This window comes from Rosa chinensis, chromosome 6 (assembly GCF_002994745.2).
Source record: "Rosa chinensis cultivar Old Blush chromosome 6, RchiOBHm-V2, whole genome shotgun sequence".
Taxonomy (NCBI): domain Eukaryota; kingdom Viridiplantae; phylum Streptophyta; class Magnoliopsida; order Rosales; family Rosaceae; genus Rosa; species Rosa chinensis.
Genome location: NC_037093.1, coordinates 6,100,497 through 6,117,730, shown reverse-complemented (window position 1 = coordinate 6,117,730; position 17,234 = coordinate 6,100,497). Strand labels below are relative to the sequence as shown.

General features: G+C 40.4%; 2 protein-coding genes and 1 pseudogene across 2 annotated transcripts; all 3 read right to left on the bottom strand.

Annotated features, from left to right (window-relative positions):
• Positions 1-2,778: 2,778 nt before the first annotated feature.
• Positions 2,779-6,309, bottom strand: LOC112172277 (annotated as a pseudogene).
• A 5,134-nt stretch (positions 6,310-11,443) lies between these two features.
• On the bottom strand, positions 11,444-12,781 carry LOC112172278 (TMV resistance protein N-like). Its single transcript, XM_024309561.2, has 2 exons — positions 11,812-12,781; positions 11,444-11,676 (listed from the first exon to the last, which is right to left on the bottom strand). The coding sequence occupies exon 1, from the start codon at positions 12,735-12,737 to the stop codon at positions 12,030-12,032; it is 708 nt and encodes a 235-aa protein (XP_024165329.2). The 5' UTR covers positions 12,738-12,781; the 3' UTR covers positions 11,444-11,676; positions 11,812-12,029.
• A 1,562-nt stretch (positions 12,782-14,343) lies between these two features.
• LOC121049927 (TMV resistance protein N-like) lies at positions 14,344-14,835 on the bottom strand. Its single transcript, XM_040508388.1, has one exon. The coding sequence runs from the start codon at positions 14,833-14,835 to the stop codon at positions 14,344-14,346; it is 492 nt and encodes a 163-aa protein (XP_040364322.1).
• Positions 14,836-17,234: the final 2,399 nt, after the last annotated feature.

The following is a 17,234-nucleotide window of genomic DNA, read 5'->3' as shown; positions in this document are numbered from 1 at the left end:
GCTCTTCTTTTTCACAAACCAACCCAGATTGCACACCAATCACCGCGTTTGGCACAGACATGGATTTTGCCTTCATTCTAATCATATTAGGTTGGTGGACCGGGATATGGAGGCGGGCACTGTGAGAAAGGCGGGTCCTCATGCGAGGAATTTGCTGAGAGTGAAGAGTAGGATTGATATGGTGAAGGTGCTGTTTGAGCAGATTATAGTCACCAAGTATGTTCCATTGCTTCAACTGGTTTATAAAGTTTAAATCTTTTTTGAATGCTAATAGTTATATTGTAGCTTATAGTTAATTTGGATTGTATGTATGTGGGAAATTGGTTTTGTTTGGTAATGACCGTAATGTATTGATTTTGTTTAATTTGCTATGTGCAACTGTGTGCAGTTTATATGAAGTTTCTTTCTGCAGTGCATTATTGCTATGTGCTACTGTGTTAAATTGAAGTTTCTTTCTGCAGTGCATTATTGCTATGTGCTACTGTGTTAAATTGAAGTTTGTTTCTGCAGTTCATTATTGCTATGTGCTACTGTGTTTATTTGAAGTTTATTTCTGCTGTTCATTATTGCTATGTGCTACTGTGTTCAATTGAAGTTTATTTCTGCAGCTATGTGCTACTGTGTTCAATTGTAGTTTATTTCTACTGTTTATTATTGCTATGTGCTACTGTGTTCAATTGAAGTTTCTTTGTGCAGTTTATTTTATGTGCTACTGTGTGCAGTTTCTTGTATTTGTGAAATTTATTTGAAGGTATGTGCTACTGTGTTAAGGTGAAGTTTGTTTCTGCAGTGCATTATTGCTATGTGCAACTGTGTTTATTTGAAGTTTATTTCTGCCGTTCATTATTGCTATGTGCTACTGTATCAGATTGGACGAGTACAGTAGCAGGAATAGGCGATGACGAGTGCAGTAGCAGAACACGAGTACAAGTGCAGTAGCAGAACACGAATACAAGTGCAGTAGCAGAACTGGACGAATATGAGTGCAGTAGCAGGATTAGGCGATGACAAGTGCAGTAGCAGGATTAGGCGATGACGAGTGCAGTAGCAGAACACGAGTACAAGTGCAACGAGTGCAGTAGCAAGATTAGGCAATGACAAGTGTAGTAGCAGAACTTGACGAGTATGAGTGCAGTAGCAGGATTAGGGGATGACAAGTGCAGTAGCAGGATTTGGCGATGACGAGTGCAGTAGCAGAACACGAGTACAAGTGTTGTAGCAGGATTACGCGATGACGAGTGCATTACCGGAAGAGGGGATTTGTGTTGGGAAATGTACTAGTGAGACGAAGTTTAGAAAATTTTGGTACCTCAAAATTGTGGAAATTTCAATGGATATTTTGCTTAAATTAAAATTTAGAAAATTTGATGGAAGTTTTGATATATGTGGTAAATATTCGTATCTAAAACTAGTTTTGAAGATATTTTGGAAAGTTTAAAATATCGATAAAGCTAAGTTACGAAAAAAAGTAACATAAAAAAAAGTAATATAAAGTGATTATTCTAAAAAATAAAAAAAGTAACATAAAAGGAATTAGAAATAAATAAAAAAAGTCAAAAAAAGTAGTTAAGGGTAAAAAAGTAAATTAATTCATGACATGTGGCAAGTGGAGAGCAGATTGTCCTTATTTGTAATATTTAACCTTATAAAGGGATTAGAAGTCAAAAGAAGTAGATAAGGATAAAAAGGTAAATTAACTCATGACATGTGGCAAGTGGATAGCACATTGTCCTTATTTGTAAGATTTAGTCCTTATATGTTTAATTCAATCTTTAGATGATTTATTTGTTAAATCATCTTTTGTCAATAACTTATATGTAATTTGTTATAAAAAAAAAACACGGTTTTGAGAAAGTATCCCCGTCAATAAGTTTATAATGTTCTTTATGCTTCGTTTACCAAACACGTAATATATATTTATTGTTTAAAATAAGTGATTATACGTCCAAAACCACAAATACCAAATAGGCCGAACAACAAATAGGCCACAGTTTACGGTTAGGGATGTAAGCCTTGCTCTAATACAATTTTTGTCACATGATTAATTGAGTGAGCGCTGGATAGTCCAAATTCCCCACAAACCAAGACCAAGGCATATACCATTCCATTTTATTTTCAACAATAATTGATGATGGTTTAATTAATAAATAAAGTCTTTATGTTAATGATATTCTCATATTCATGACATTCTCACTAGTTTACGTTTAGCTTAGATGGTGTCTTTGACATGATATCAAGCACAGGAGGTGTAGCATTGGTTTTCCGACCATATGTAAGCTCTTGTAGCGGTGATAACTGGGTCGATCACGTTCGCCTCATATGCCACTCGCGTTGAGTTTCTTAGCAGTCGAAGAAGGCCTAAAGATGGCCGGCCAATACGACCTTTTGCTATAATGGTTAAAGGCCAGTAATACTGCTTCACCGGCACTTGATTGTGCGAGCCTGGGTTTTCTAGTATGTTGAGGGTGTGTATTCTTTCCTAACTGAGAAGAGTCGATACTTCATATTCTTCTTTGATCTTGGAGGAGGTAAATTCTAAACTGGTAACCTCATTCGTCATTCCCTATGTTGACAGAAATGTTAAACCAACTTGATCTCAGTATCAATTAAAATCATGATTGGTTTATAAATTATGAGACTCTCCTCAGTCCTCACAAGGGTACGTGCATTCTAACCAGGAGAATTCTCTTATAATGTAATTTTATCTTCTTTTTCAAACCTTTTTTTATTTTTTATTCAATAACTCTGTTGAACTTCAACTGTTCTTGAAGTTGAACATGGCCTCCAAGTTTTGTTATGGTTGAAGCTTCAATATACGAAGACACTAGATACAGAATTGATCACTTGAATGAAAAGCTCTGTTTGCTATCTTGTTTTTCTTTTCTTTTGTTCTCTGACAATCATGATTTCAGCTTACTGCAGCATTTTACTACTTCCTTACCAGTCTACCCATTGTTTCGAGTAGACGATCCTTTCCCAAGGGTTTGCTTAAATATTCATCCATGCCAACCTCCATCATCCTTCTTGTTTCCTCGCCCGGTGTATGAGCTGTGAATGCAATGATCGGAATCTGAATATGGTAAGATTTCTCCACTTTCCTCATCTGCCTTGTTGCTTCAAATCCATCCATTTCTGGCATCTGCATGTTAATTTCAATACCAAAGTCACACACTGACACACATGTATACGAGACCACAAACAAGGACATACTAACACACTGGTGGGGTGTATAATGTTTAGTTCATCACCTGACATACCAGCATGACCATTAATTCACTACTCGAATTCCATAGCCCTTTCTTTTTTCTTTTTTTCTTTCTTGTTACATTCAATAGCATGACACTCTTTGAACCTCAACCTCTACCGCTTCATAGACTTCAAATATTCCTCTATTTATCTCCATCCACAATACCCAAAAAACATCCTACTTGGGCATTCCGAAATCCAAAGCAATGCAATGACTGGGCTCCAAATCTAAACATCGGATTAACTCGATTACTTTGAAACAAATCGGAAAGTTAAGTAATAATTGCCTTTATCGACTTGGTCCTCGGATTATGATATAATTTCAAGCAAGATGAGACTTTGGCTTTTATAGTGCATGTAACAGATAAATACTTGACATCAAAGAGAGCTACCAACCGTTTTCTGCTAGTTTACTGCTGAAAATCTACTCTACAACACAGCCTTTCTAGCCTCGTAAGGAGGAGCTCTAGGCATCTTCCTCATCATCTTGTTGCTCTTCTTCTTATTTGGCCTTCTCTTCTGATAGTTAGAAATTGCCTTGAAGAGAGGACATTCGGTGATGTAGTTTGATCCAATTCTCATGCTTTTTCTTAATTTTAGGCGCATATAATGTTTGGAGAAACCAACGCCTTAGAGCTCAAGCTATGAGTACCAGCCAGGGAAGTTTTGCATCCTCCTCCTCTAGAGGTGTTGCAAATGCAGATAAGAAGCCTGATACACGGCATCTTGGCAAAGTATATGCCTTTGTTACTGCTTACCAGTAATCATTGCAAGAACATATGCCATCTTTAAAGTGGTGGAAACGGTTTGAGTCTCTCACAACAATATCCTTTTGAAGTAGATTTGATGCTAACTTCATGAAGTTATGGCAATCCACGCATACTCTGATATTCTTCATTATTTTTATACCAGTCCTACGGCAATGTAAACTGCTTTCATTCATAATGGCAAACACTAAAGCTAGCTTCTTACTATGATGGTACAATTGCTCCTCTTTGTGCTCCTCTTCCACATCATGCAAGGATGAGCTTGTATCTGGAACATAACCAATTTCCCTTAACTGTCCAATCAGTTCTTTTAGTTTTCTGCTTATAAGATTCATTTCTGGATGGTGTCGGCCTCCAGAGGAGAACTCATGCACCTGATTTCTGATCTCAATCCAGCTTAATCCAGGTTCCTTTTTCACTCAAGACCCTTTCTTTTCCTTCCTAATCAGGCCCGCTTCACCAAAGTTACCATCAGAGCTATATATATTTGACATTTGTACATAAACTAATGAACCCTCTGGAGCCAACTCCACTTGGCCAACTGTGTATTTCCATGCTTCCTACATGATCCAAGGAGTGCACTCCAAACAACAGAATCGGGCTCCATTGGCATTCTACTTACAAGCTTCTCAGCCTCACCAACTCGTCCAGCTCGACCAAGAATGTCAACCATGCAGGCATAATGATCACATAGAGGTACAATGCCATATCTCTCAAGCATGGAGTCAAAGATTCTGGTTCCTTCTTCTACCAGTCCAGCATGACTACAAGCACAGAGAGAAACAAATGTAGCAGAATCAGGTTTAACGTCCATTTGTGAAAAAAGCTGCAGTGCCTCTGCAGCTTGTCCATACAAGGCATAAGCCTTGAGCATTGTGTTCCAAGAAACAACATCACGAAACTCAATTCCATCAAAAATTTGCTTAGACGAGGAAATGGAGCCGCACCGAGCATATGCATGGATCAAGGCGTTTGCAAGGACTGTGTCACCCCCAAACCCGCCTTTGATAACTTGAGAATGAACTGCCGAGGCATGGCGCTCGGTTGCAAGGCTTGCGTAGGCTTTTAAAACAATGGAGAAGGTATACCTGTCTGGAGCTAAATTCTCCCGGCGTAATTGACGAAAAAGGGAGAGTGCTTCTTCAGGGTCCCGCTCGGAAAATATTGTCATAATGCCCGTCCACGCAACAATATCCCGATGACAGCTTGTCTCAGAGAAGAGCCTGTAACAGTCAGCAGCATCCCCTCCAAGATCTGAATAAGCTTTAACCAGCGCAGTGACCACTTCAATTCCTAATATAAACCCGGTTTTGATAACCAGACAATGCAATTGATAACAAAACTTAGTAACCACAACATCATCAATGTCATTTACTCCATTCAAGGAAGATAAGACGCTGAGAAGCGTGGCACGGTCAAACTCGAGTCCATCAAGGTGCATTTGTACAAACAGATCAATAGCTTGAGCTCCACGTCCACGACACTGAAACCCTGCAATCATGGAATTCCACGATATAAGATTCCGGGATTCCATGCTTCTAAACACCTTGCATGCCTCGTCTCTACTAACATCAAACACACCTCCATGATCACACATTCACACACCTTGCTATACATAGTAATGAGAGCATTCGCAACGTAAAGGCAAGCATCCAAAGACATTTTCAAAGCGAGGGCGTGTACCTGCCGGCCACGTCCACCATCGCTATCGGCACACTAACTTAGCACGCTGGCAAAAGCAAACTCATTCGGGAGGTAATGCGCCAACATGGAAGAAAATAATCGAAAACAATTGTCAGCTCGACCCCGCTGTGCGTACCCGGAAATGAGAGCGGTCCAGGTGACGAGGTTTCTTCTGGGCATTTCATCGAACAGTTGGTGGGCATGGTCTAAGTAGCCAAATTTAGCGTACATGTTGATGAGGTGGTTGGAGACAAAGAGGTCTGGAGGAGTAATGGGGTTGTGGGCGACCATGTAATGGTGCAGAGAGAGGCCTTGTTGGAGGGAGTAGTGGCGAGCACATGCGTGGAAAAGAGTGGCGTAGGTTTGGTTGCAGTGAGTTTGAAGAGCGTAGAAGAGTGAGAGTGCTTCGTTGAGTTGGCCGCGCGTGGCCAGGGCCCCTACTTCGCCGAGAAGGTTATTTGTTTGCAGGTTGAGGCGGGGAGGTGTGGGAAGAACCGGATGGTTGATTGAGGTGAAGGTTCTATGACACGCGCGACCACATGGACGTAGCATCACGCTACAAAAGCTTGAGTGATAGGTAACCCAACGCAACTTAATATACGAAGGAATTGGGTATCAGTCCATTCAGTCCCGATCACCTGGTCAGCAACTGACCAGGGATCATTTGCTCACTCACCGTCCGATGGTTGATAGATATCTGAATTTTGAGAGAGGAGATCTGTCAACCGTCCGATTTCAATCGGACGGGGTGAGTGAGCAAAAGATCCCTGGTCAGCTGCTGACCAGGTGATCGGGATCGCAGTCCATTAAATGTAGAAGTATATAACAATACACCAGTCTATGACCGCCCTGAAGGACGCAACATAATTGTATCTAAATAAAGCTACCCTAGATAGAAAGCTCTGAAATCAGTAATCTAACAGTCTGACACTACAAAGGTTGGCGCTAAGCAATTCAAGTTGGGGTCGCTTCCCTGCTAGGACTATAAACTGCAACTGTAGACCCAACTTGATCACAACCTGCTCATTCATCACCATCTTCTTCTGCGTTTTGGGAAGCTTGGACTCCTTTGGAAACTTCAGCCTTTTGAGCTGAAGCGGCTTCATTGTTGTACACAGTGCAAACCTTGCAGGACTTGCATGTTTACAGCAGACACTCCAAAGTTTTGAACCCCAAAATTCTAGCTCTCTAAAATACACATTTTGCAATATATCAACAGATTCAACACACAACTAAACTAATGACGTGCAACTCAAGGCAGTTGATGAAATTTAATTATTGTACATAATTCAATGACGTGCAACTATTGGCACACAACACATTCAGATATTGCACATACTTCAATGACGTGTAACTACTGGCATAAACGTGTTAAATATGCATCTGATGAGAGGAGTAGCTCAAGTACAAAATCTCAAGCTCAGAAAGTTGGCTAATGCCTCCAGGAAGGCTAAGGCAATAGTGTTATTTCCCCTTGAGTCTAGCAAAACCAAAGAGAGTAATCACATAGATGGAAAGTCTCGATATTGTTCAATTACTGGCCAGTCACGCCACTCCACAACGCTTGAGTAAGTCTGAAAGAGACATGCATGAACCGAGTGAGAATAGATAGCTTAAATTTGAAACAATCAACCTAATAACTAAACCCAAGCAGTTATCATTATTTAGGACAGTTTACTTTCTTAACAAGTGATTCACTTTAGAATGTCATTTTAGGGACTTCTCTTATAATGCAACTGGTGATCAACACAATACAGAATTGAACGAAACTTACATGAAAAGTTATGTTTGCTTGTTTCTTTAATTTTCTTTTGTTCTCTGATTGCAGCTTCCAACAATTTACTATTTCCGTACCAGTCTACCCGTTGTTTCGAGTAGACGATCCTTTCCCAAGGGTTTGCTTAAATAGTCATCCATGCCGGCCTCCAACATCCTCCTTGTTTCCTCGGCTGGTGTATGAGCTGGTAATGCAATGACTGGAATGCGAACATGGTAAGATTTCTCCACTTTCCTTATTTGCCTTGTTTCAAATCCATCCATATCTGGCATGTGCATGTTAATTTCAACACCAAGGTCACACACTGACACACATGTATACGAGACTATCAACAAGAATATACTAACACGCTGGTTGAGTATATAATGTTTATTTCATTACCTGACACACCAGCATGACCGTTAATTCATTACCCGAATTCCATAGTCCCCTTTCTTTTTCATGTTACGTTCAATATCATGACCCTCTCTGAACCTCAACCCCTACCCCTTCATAGACGTCAAAAGTTCCTCTATTTCTTTCCATCCACAATACCCAAAAAACTTAAAGTGTAAAGAGAAAATTAAGTTCATCAAGTCCAAATGAATTTGCATTCAGTTATGAGGAAAGTTCAAGTAACCTTTATACATAGTACTGTCTCAAGTTTCACTATGTATATCACATGGAGATCTAGAACCTACAGAGAGAGCATGAAGAAAAGCTTTAGATAATTAGCCTGACATGATATGGTTACGACCTTAAGAAACTTCTCCAACACCAGCTAGTTGGTGGTATCAATGCATTCATATTTATCAACTCTAGAATCGATGGCTAATGGCAACATAAGTCGGCACAACTCCATAACATACAAATTGCAAAGAGTGTGCTATAACATCCATTGTTACAATCATACAATCATGGCAATTTAGCATCCAATGGTACAGGTATGGACGTCTGACATCCGTACCTTTTATTGGTTTACTGTATAGAAAGCCTGCCCGTCCTCTTCAAGGGGAGCCACATAACTGTCGTACAACCTGCTAAGAGCGCAATGCAAGACTAATTAGAATTCTCTACAACAGCACACACCCATTGTATAAAAGTACAATTTCAATAGGACAAGCGTGCAAAGGTACTGATAGCATATAGACTAGAATTACTAGCTTTACATGCTTTTCTGTCTATCAAACTAACTTATAGAGAAGCAATGGGCAAATCCAGATTATTATACATGTAAAACTACTCCAAGTAATATAGGTTACACAAGATATATATGCCGCATGATAACAGCATCTCCAACACTCCCTACATGAGCCTTTGAGCCTTTCAGTTACTCGGGGAATTTGCTCCAATGTACTCCCTATCATGCTCCTATATAAAATAACAAAATCACTAGAAACTCCTAAATGCAAGTAGAAAGAAAGTGGCACTAGTGCATTAAGTTAAACTTTCTTATTAATCTTGCCAAAATATTAAATTTAAAAGAGTATAAAAATTGTTATTTTTCTTAAAATTTGACCATGGTTGGAGCAACAATTTAAAACAAACCACTTTGAAATAATTTGTGGTGGAGTGACTGGAGTCCACTAAATATGCTGGGAGAATAATAGCTATCTCTAATTAATAAGACACTATAGAAACTAGAGTGAACCAGGCTAACCTATCTGTGAAAAATGAGGCAAGACGGCTCCAGATGGTGATTACTGCAGAAGTTCAATGAGAAAAGAGGGACCTCTGACCATTCTGCATTCATTTCCAACCATGGGATCAAAAAGTCTTTAATTTTGGTTTTTCGAAGTGGCCAGTGTTGAATCCCTTTTTTTCTGCCAATGCTATAGTTCTTCAAGGTTGCAGGTTCTGCTACCAGTACCACTGGTTTCCCCTTCAACTCGATTCTCAAAATCAATCAATATATCCTCATATGGAGGAGACATCCTACTGCTTGATTGAGTTATTGTTTGGTTCAACTCTAGCACATCTTGCTCATATATCAGACGTACCCCACACTCCTTCACCTTCAGACCTGGCCCTCTTGTTTCAAATAAGAACTCAAGCCGACTGCCACTGTTATGCCACCAATCTGTACCAAAGTATTTATCACGAGACACATAGAATATCCAAAGGTGTTCTGACTCAACCTGGCAAAATTGTTCGCTAAAGCGAAATGCAGGCTGTTTGCCATATACTTTTAATTCTTTTCCATTGAGCTTCAGGCAACATACAAGATGATGAGTAGCCTTAAAAGTCTTGAACTGACGGATATCAAGCTCATCAACCTGATGGTGCTCATGGAGTACAAAAACAGCACACAAAACAAATCCCAAAAACCTACTCTTATTCCAACCTGGAAGTAGGTCTACAGTTAATGAACTCCCAAATATTCGATGATCAAACCACTCAGGAATACTACTTCCAGGAATTACAATTTGAACGGTTTCCGTTGCACTAGACATTTGCTGTCATGAAAAATAGGTATTCAATTAATTGATTTAGTATGAGCAAAAGCACACACGAGAGAGAGAGAGAGAGAGAGAGAGAGAGAGAGAGAGAGAGAGAGAGAGAGAGAGAGAGAGAGAGAGAGAGAGAGAGAGAGAGAGAGAGAGAGAGAGAGAGAGCTAGTACCTGATTAAGGAAAATCCTCAGCATTTCAAATGCTATGTTACTGCAGGCCTGATTGTCATTTAGTTTGAAGCAATTGATGAAATTGAAATATGATTTCTCCAATCTATTGAAATTGGATACATCAAACAGCATTTCCAGTGAAGAACAAGCATCTGCCCTCACATCCAATTTACTATTTGATGAAGTCCTGACAACTCTTTGTGTGTCTTGCAATTCTCCAAATTAATGTTCTGAAGCTTCAAACAGGACCTGATGCTTGGAGGAAGCTTAACAAAATTATTTCCACTCAGATTTAGTGTCATTAAGGAGGGAAAACAGGCAAAGTTGGCAAATGCAGCGTCACCTAGATTGCAGTTACTTATGTTTAGATCTGTTAAATTACATAGACGAGAGAGTGGCAACCGGATACTCATTGATGTATTTGCATTTTGCTCTGAAGAATAACACGGATCAGATACAGGCAACTGCATAAGATTGCAGTTACTTATGTTTAGATCTGTTAATTTACATAGACGAGATAGTGGCAACCGGATACCCATGGATGTATTTGCATTTTTCTCTGTAGAATAACACAGATCAGATACAGGCAACTGCATACTCATTGGTTCCATATTGGCTCTTTGCACCAATCTAGAAGGCAAGGACCATGACAAATATTTCCCAACAACTTCACAAAAGCGTTTTGTAAGATGATTTACAGCAGTTCTAAGTGCACCCTTCTTCCTCGCACTATCCTGTTCGCCAAGTTTCAAACATCCAGAAAGATTTAGCTTTTCCAGAGACTCCAATCTACTAAAGGTGCTTGGAAGGCAAGCAAGATTTTTGCAGTTGCTCAGATTCAGCGAAGTAAGGCCACTCAGGCATCCAATTGAAACAGGTAGTTCTTCAATGGCAGTCTCATCGAGATAAAGCTCTGATAAACGCTCCATATTTCCCGCGAACTCAGGAATCCTTTTAACTTTTGAGCAGTTAGAAAGAATTAAAGTTTGAAGAGATTCCATTTCAATCGTACTTGGCAGACTCTCAAGACTCTCGCAATCTTTAAGATTCAATACAATAAGCCTTTTGAGTTGTCCGAGGGATTGATGAAGTTCTACCAAAGTCTTACATCCTTCAAGATCTAGAGTCTCAAGATTTTGAACGCCTGTGAGGTCTGGGGTCTGGACAATTTTTTGAGAATAGCATAGTCTGATGAACTTTAACTTGTCAAAATTCTGTTCAACACATATATATAAACCAATCAGGAAAATAGTAAGGCACAACATGAATAGAATTTTCTAATACAAATTAATGAAAAATCAATAGTCTATCAACCAACAGTCATACCTTTGCTCCTTCCCAGAGGTGTTCAATATTGCTGCGGCACAAGTTAAGTTCAATAAGTTCGTCTGGTTCAAAATTTTGTGGGAGAGATCTTAAGGGGTATCCACTCCAATCAAGGAGTCTCAAGGAATTAGATAGAAAAGTGAGGCCTTTGGGAAGATCCACGTTACGAATATGGAGAAGACTGAGTTGAGACAAATTTGAAAAGGCTTCTGGTTTCCAATGAGCCACTTCTAACTCAGGCAAGTCCATTACCATGGCTCGGATTTTGTCTGTTCCCTAATTATGAAAAACAAGAGTAACAAGTGATGTTAAACAAGACAAAGAATACTACTACTGATTACTTAAATAAATTAAAGCTGTTCTATTCTTCTATTTTCTTTTCTTTTTTCTTCTACATAATCACACTCTTACCTTATTTTTCTTCAGCACATTGTGGATAACTTCGGGAGACCATAATCTACTTCGTTTACCTGGCTCATCTGGGGACTCTCGACACACTATTTCCAAGCCCATTTCTTGTAGCAAATCATGCATCGACAGTTTGTTCTTAAAAATAGTAATGAGAGATTTTTCCTCAAGAACCTTCAAACCAATGCCAGGTTCTAGCTTGCAATAGCTTAGTATTTGTGTCACACGATCCCTGTCCTCCCCTTGTACAAACAAGCAATATGTAGGAATATCTGTTGGTCTTTTTCCTCTAGTCCATCAAAACTAATCTGAAGCACATCCATAACTTGTCTATTTGGTGTATTGTGTAGCCTCTCTATTGTACTTTCCCATTCATTGGTGCTTCTACTAGATAGGAAAGAACCTAAAACCGCAAGAGCCAACGGAAGCCCCTGAGCATACCCTATAATATGGTGGCACAAGTCCAAATAATTTTCTGGTGGGAAGTTTTTCTTGAAAGCCTTTAAACTTATTAGTTGGATAGCTTCACCACAAGTGAACCCAGTAGCCTTGTATGTAGCATCTACATCAACATCATGTCCCCTTAGCAAATGAATATCTGGGGTGGTTACAATAATTCTACTCCCTGGACCGAACCAGTCCCGACTTCCAGCCAATTTATCTAATTGATTGAGGTCATCCACATCATCAATTACAACAAGCACCTTTAGTTTACATAACCGCCTTTCTATCATAGTAGCTCCTGCATATTCATCCTCAATGTCAACTTTTGCCCTCAGGATTCTGGAAAGTAGTTTTTCTTGTAGAGAAACTAGGCCATCCTTTCCAGATTTTTCTCTAACATTTAAAAGAAAGCAGCTTCTGTCAAACCCGTGAGAAAGTTCATCATAAATAGCTCGAGCAAGTGTTGTCTTGCCTATTCCTCGCATGCCATGGATCCCTATAAAACGCACCCCACCAAGCTGCGGATATATGTAATTGCTTAATGAATCATCAATGCGGGAATCCATTCCTATGAAGCCCTTGTCAACACTTGAAGAGGTATAAGTATCACCCAGTTTATTTAGTATATTCCAAACAATTAGGTCAATCAATTTTCCGTCATCCCTGAGAAGAAAAAATAAAATAGATAAAACGCTGAATTAGCAAGTAACATGTCAAAAGGAAAAATGACGGGCCGATATTTGTAGTTTGAATGTTGCACAAGCTAGCTACAAGACATATCGAAAGTTAAGCAACGCAAACCCTAGCGTTGAGCAGAGAGACCGGCGGCGTCGTGGTGTCAGGTCTGGCAGTGGTGTCGCTTCGTCGCAGGGTGTGCGTCGTGGTCTTGCGCCGGCAAGCTTTTGAGTGCGACAAGTTTGGTAGCTGTGGTGTTCGGAGATCGTCGGCGAAAATTGCAGAGAGTTCAGTTAGGAGGCTGTGGCAGATCTTAACGCCGGGCGAGCAGAGGGGGCCGGTTTTGGTGACGCTGTTTCGTCGGGCGAAGAGGACCAGGGAGGGTCGGCGTCCGGATTCCGGCCGGTCTTGGCAGGGAATTCTCTGGGTTCTTGCTAGATTCTACTACCGGCTGCAAGGGAGGTTACTGATCTGTAGCTTGACGTGGATGCGGTGCTGGAGTGGTCGGCCGCCGGAAAACTTGGCGGCAGCGGCGACGGCGGAGGTGATGGATGAACTGCTCTAGGGTTTCTGCTCCATTTGCTCAGGTTTGGACTTGGGTCTTTGGGCCTGGGCTCAAGCTTGAGTTGTTGGGCCCTATGTGGTGGGCTAGAAGGGAGGGTGCCTTGCCACGCTCTTTTATCACTTAGTGGTGAGGATGAGTCTGGCCTAAGAGGTGGACTTTCTTGGGCAGTTGGGCTAATATATGGTCAATGACCAATCGTTTGCGGATCATGACTTTTTCAAGAGTTGATAATTATCTGGAATAAGATTGGCATTTTTTCAAGCGGCTTATGGATAAGGAATTGCTCATATTTATTTGTTAGGAAGTGACTCTCTGTTGATACCGCAATTGCGCGCCTGGCTAATGGGGATGCTAGTCATTGATTTTGCCCTAGAAGACACGGAGTTGTTCTTTGTTTATGAGTTCGCTTACAAAGCGGGCTCAAAATTGACTTGTAATGAGTTTACATTACTTAGATAGGAGCGTGGTTGTTACCTCACCATTTTTCTGTCTTCAAGTGTATGTTAGACTCTGGCTTTTTGGCTGGTCATCTAATGCAATGAACCATTGTTTCAAAAAAAAAAAAAAAAAACATGTCAAAAGGAAAGAAGGAACAAAAAAAAAAAACATTTCCGTTTACTGATTTAGCACGAATAAATGCAAATACCGATCTCTCAACTCTATTCGTATTAATTCTATCCCTCCCTCAGAAAACGCAAATTGCAAGACTTAAGATCCACCAATTTAATCATCAGAGACAAGTTATATATTTTATTTAAGATATGCGAATGGATTATCCCTGCAAAACCATATATGCAGTAGAGAATTCCAACAGAAAAACATATGAAGGTATGAAGGAAGGAGATTAGTACTTACCCATATTTCCTCGAATCATACCCAGAAAGATGGGACACCCTTCTCAAAGCATCTGACCACACCTTTAGTTGGTCCTTATCCCCATAAACTTCTTCATGTTCCCTAACCTCTACTGTACGCAGCTGAAAACTTCCATTTTGGTAGCGCACATCAGAAGGACTCACTTTGTAAAAGATTGGGATGACTATTTGTCTCCTCTCTACCTTGCACTGAATAATCTTCGAGAGTTCATCCAAGCACCACGATGAAGAAGCGAAATTCTTTGAAAGAACGACAAGGGCAATGCTCGAGTCCTGAATTGCTGTAAAAAGTGATGGGCCAATGGTTGATCCTCTCTCCAGGCTTTCGTCATCTATGAAGGTTATAATTCCTTTCGCGGTTAGTGCATGATACAGATGGCAGATGAAAGTCTCACGGGTATCTTCCCCTCTGAAGCTTAGAAAAACATCGTATTTCCATCGTCGACGAGGAGACCAAGTTGACGCCATTGTTTGACTACAGTTTAAGATCTAGCCAACCGGACAAAACTGTTGGTTGACGGATAGTCTACGGCGAGATAAGATTGATAGAGGGTACGTCTTCAATGGATCTAATTGTCCAGGGAGCTAATTCCCCTTTTCTAGTCAGCTGCGGAGCTTCCTACGTTCCAGCTATTTTCCACAGCATAGCGATTGCAACCTTCGACTATTTTTTCCAGTTTTGGTGGGCCCCAACAGTCAAGGAACTTTGTTGTCTGTTTTGTTTTGTTGTGCGGGAGCGGCAAATGAGTACCTGCCGCAAACTCATTCGGGAGATGCCTCAGAGAGCCACAGCCGTCTCAAACTTTTCAGAGTCCTGTGTGAAACTTAAAATGTAGTCCTTCAAGCTTTAATTTTATTTTTATACTTGAACAAACTCGCAATATAAAATTAAATAACTTTAGTTTTTAGCAATATGTCTCTCTCCTCTCATCAATTGAGGAGGGGAGTTTGGGAGAGAGACAGAACGCAATAGAAACAAAAAAAGTGGTGAGGTTTTGAACGGATGGAATTGAGAGGAGAGGAACATATTGCTAAAAAAAAAGAAGAGATATTGTTTCAGCCGGATGGGCCTCTTCCATATTATTTAGCTTTTAATATTTATTTATTTAAACTCTTTGAGTCTAAATTCTAGCAATTTGGACAAATTCTTTGAGTCTTTGCAATATATTGTCCTGATTGTCTCGGCAAAGGCTTCGTGGAGTGTTAATGGTGATGATACTACTGATAATTGAAACTCTTTACTTGTACGTATCAACAGATTCAACACACAACTAAACAAATGATGTGCAACCCAAAGCAGTTGATTCAGGTGTTGCACACATTCCAATGACGTGTATTGGTGTAAAATATGCATCTGATGAGAGGAGTAGCAGCTCGAGTACAAAATCTCAAGCTTAGAAAATTGGCTAATTAATGCTTCCAAGAAGGCAACTAGTCTAGCAAAAAAGAAAGAGGGTAACTAAGTGATAAGAGCCTAGTAATCATCCACCTAGATGCTTACGAGCTGGCAGGTTGGTAGCCATGAACTGGACACCTGTCCAGTTCCTTCCTTCTAGTCTCGGATGGATCAATATATATGTATTGGAACCACCTATTTTTCTAATTAGGAAAATATATATCAACTTCTCATTTCAGTTTATTTTAATTATCCCTGTCAGGATCTAGGGTCTTATTATCTGGTATCAGAGCGTTCGTTCCAATGGGAGCGTCGCGCAAAGGCGGCACTAACCTTCAACCGTCGAAGGAACTTTTAGCCATCGAGATGGATTATTTGGCACAACAAGCGGCAGCAGAGGCTCAGCTCCGGGCGGTACGCGACTCGGTTGATGAAATTCGCTCTGCCCAAAAGTTGATTCGCTCTGAAAACGCTGAGATTCATGCTCAGAATGCAGAGTTTTGCTTTCAGCTGTTGGAGGAACTTCGGGCTCTTTGAGTCAACTTTGTGCCCCGCTCCGACCCTGTTCCAGTCTCTCCGAAACCGCCGAGTTCCGGCTCTCTTCCGGCCTCTCAATCGGCAAACTCAAGGGTTTCAGTCTCAGAATCAATTTGTCCTCAAGGTTAGGGGTTTTGAGCATCACTCCTGAGAAAGTTTCTTCAGGTATACTCTCTCCTGCTAATACTCATGTTACTTCTGGGTCAAGTACTAATATACAACGTGGTAAATTCGTTGCTACTTGTGGTGGTCCGTTTGTTGTTAGTGATGTTCCTAGTGGTAGTAAGTTGATGAATGATGCTTTCAGAGGCTGGGATAGAATTAATATCGAGGATGGGGAGGGTTGGCAACACCTATCACAATTTTATCAACATACTGTTGTACCTTCTTATAATGATTTTAATTTAGAGCATCATGCCACACTTGCCTGATGATAGGAAAGTGTCCATTGCTGCTATGCATTTAGTTGATGAAGCTGCTGATGTTTGGCATCTATTCCGCCACCAGTATCCTGGAAATTGGCAAGGGATTGCTGCTTTACTAATGAGAGAATTTGGCTCACATACCATGGTGGATTGTCAGTCTGCTCTAGCCAAGCTACGACAATCTGGAACTATGAGTGAGTTTAAGTCCCAGTTCAATAAACTTTCAAGAAGAGCCACTGGATTTTCTTAGGGTGCTTTGCTATCATGTTTTATTGGAGGCCTCAAAGAAGATATCAGGGTGGATGTGCGTGCTATGAATCCTACTTCATTATACCAAGCTTATGAATTAGCAACAATTTTTGAGGAGAAATACTTGGTACCCAAACGCTCTCAACCACAACAGTACTATACGAGACCCAACTTCTCAGAGGTTGGTCCTCAACATAGAGAAAACAACCTTGGTGGTAGACACCAAACCTCAATTCCTGTTAAACCTAAAGGGACATCAA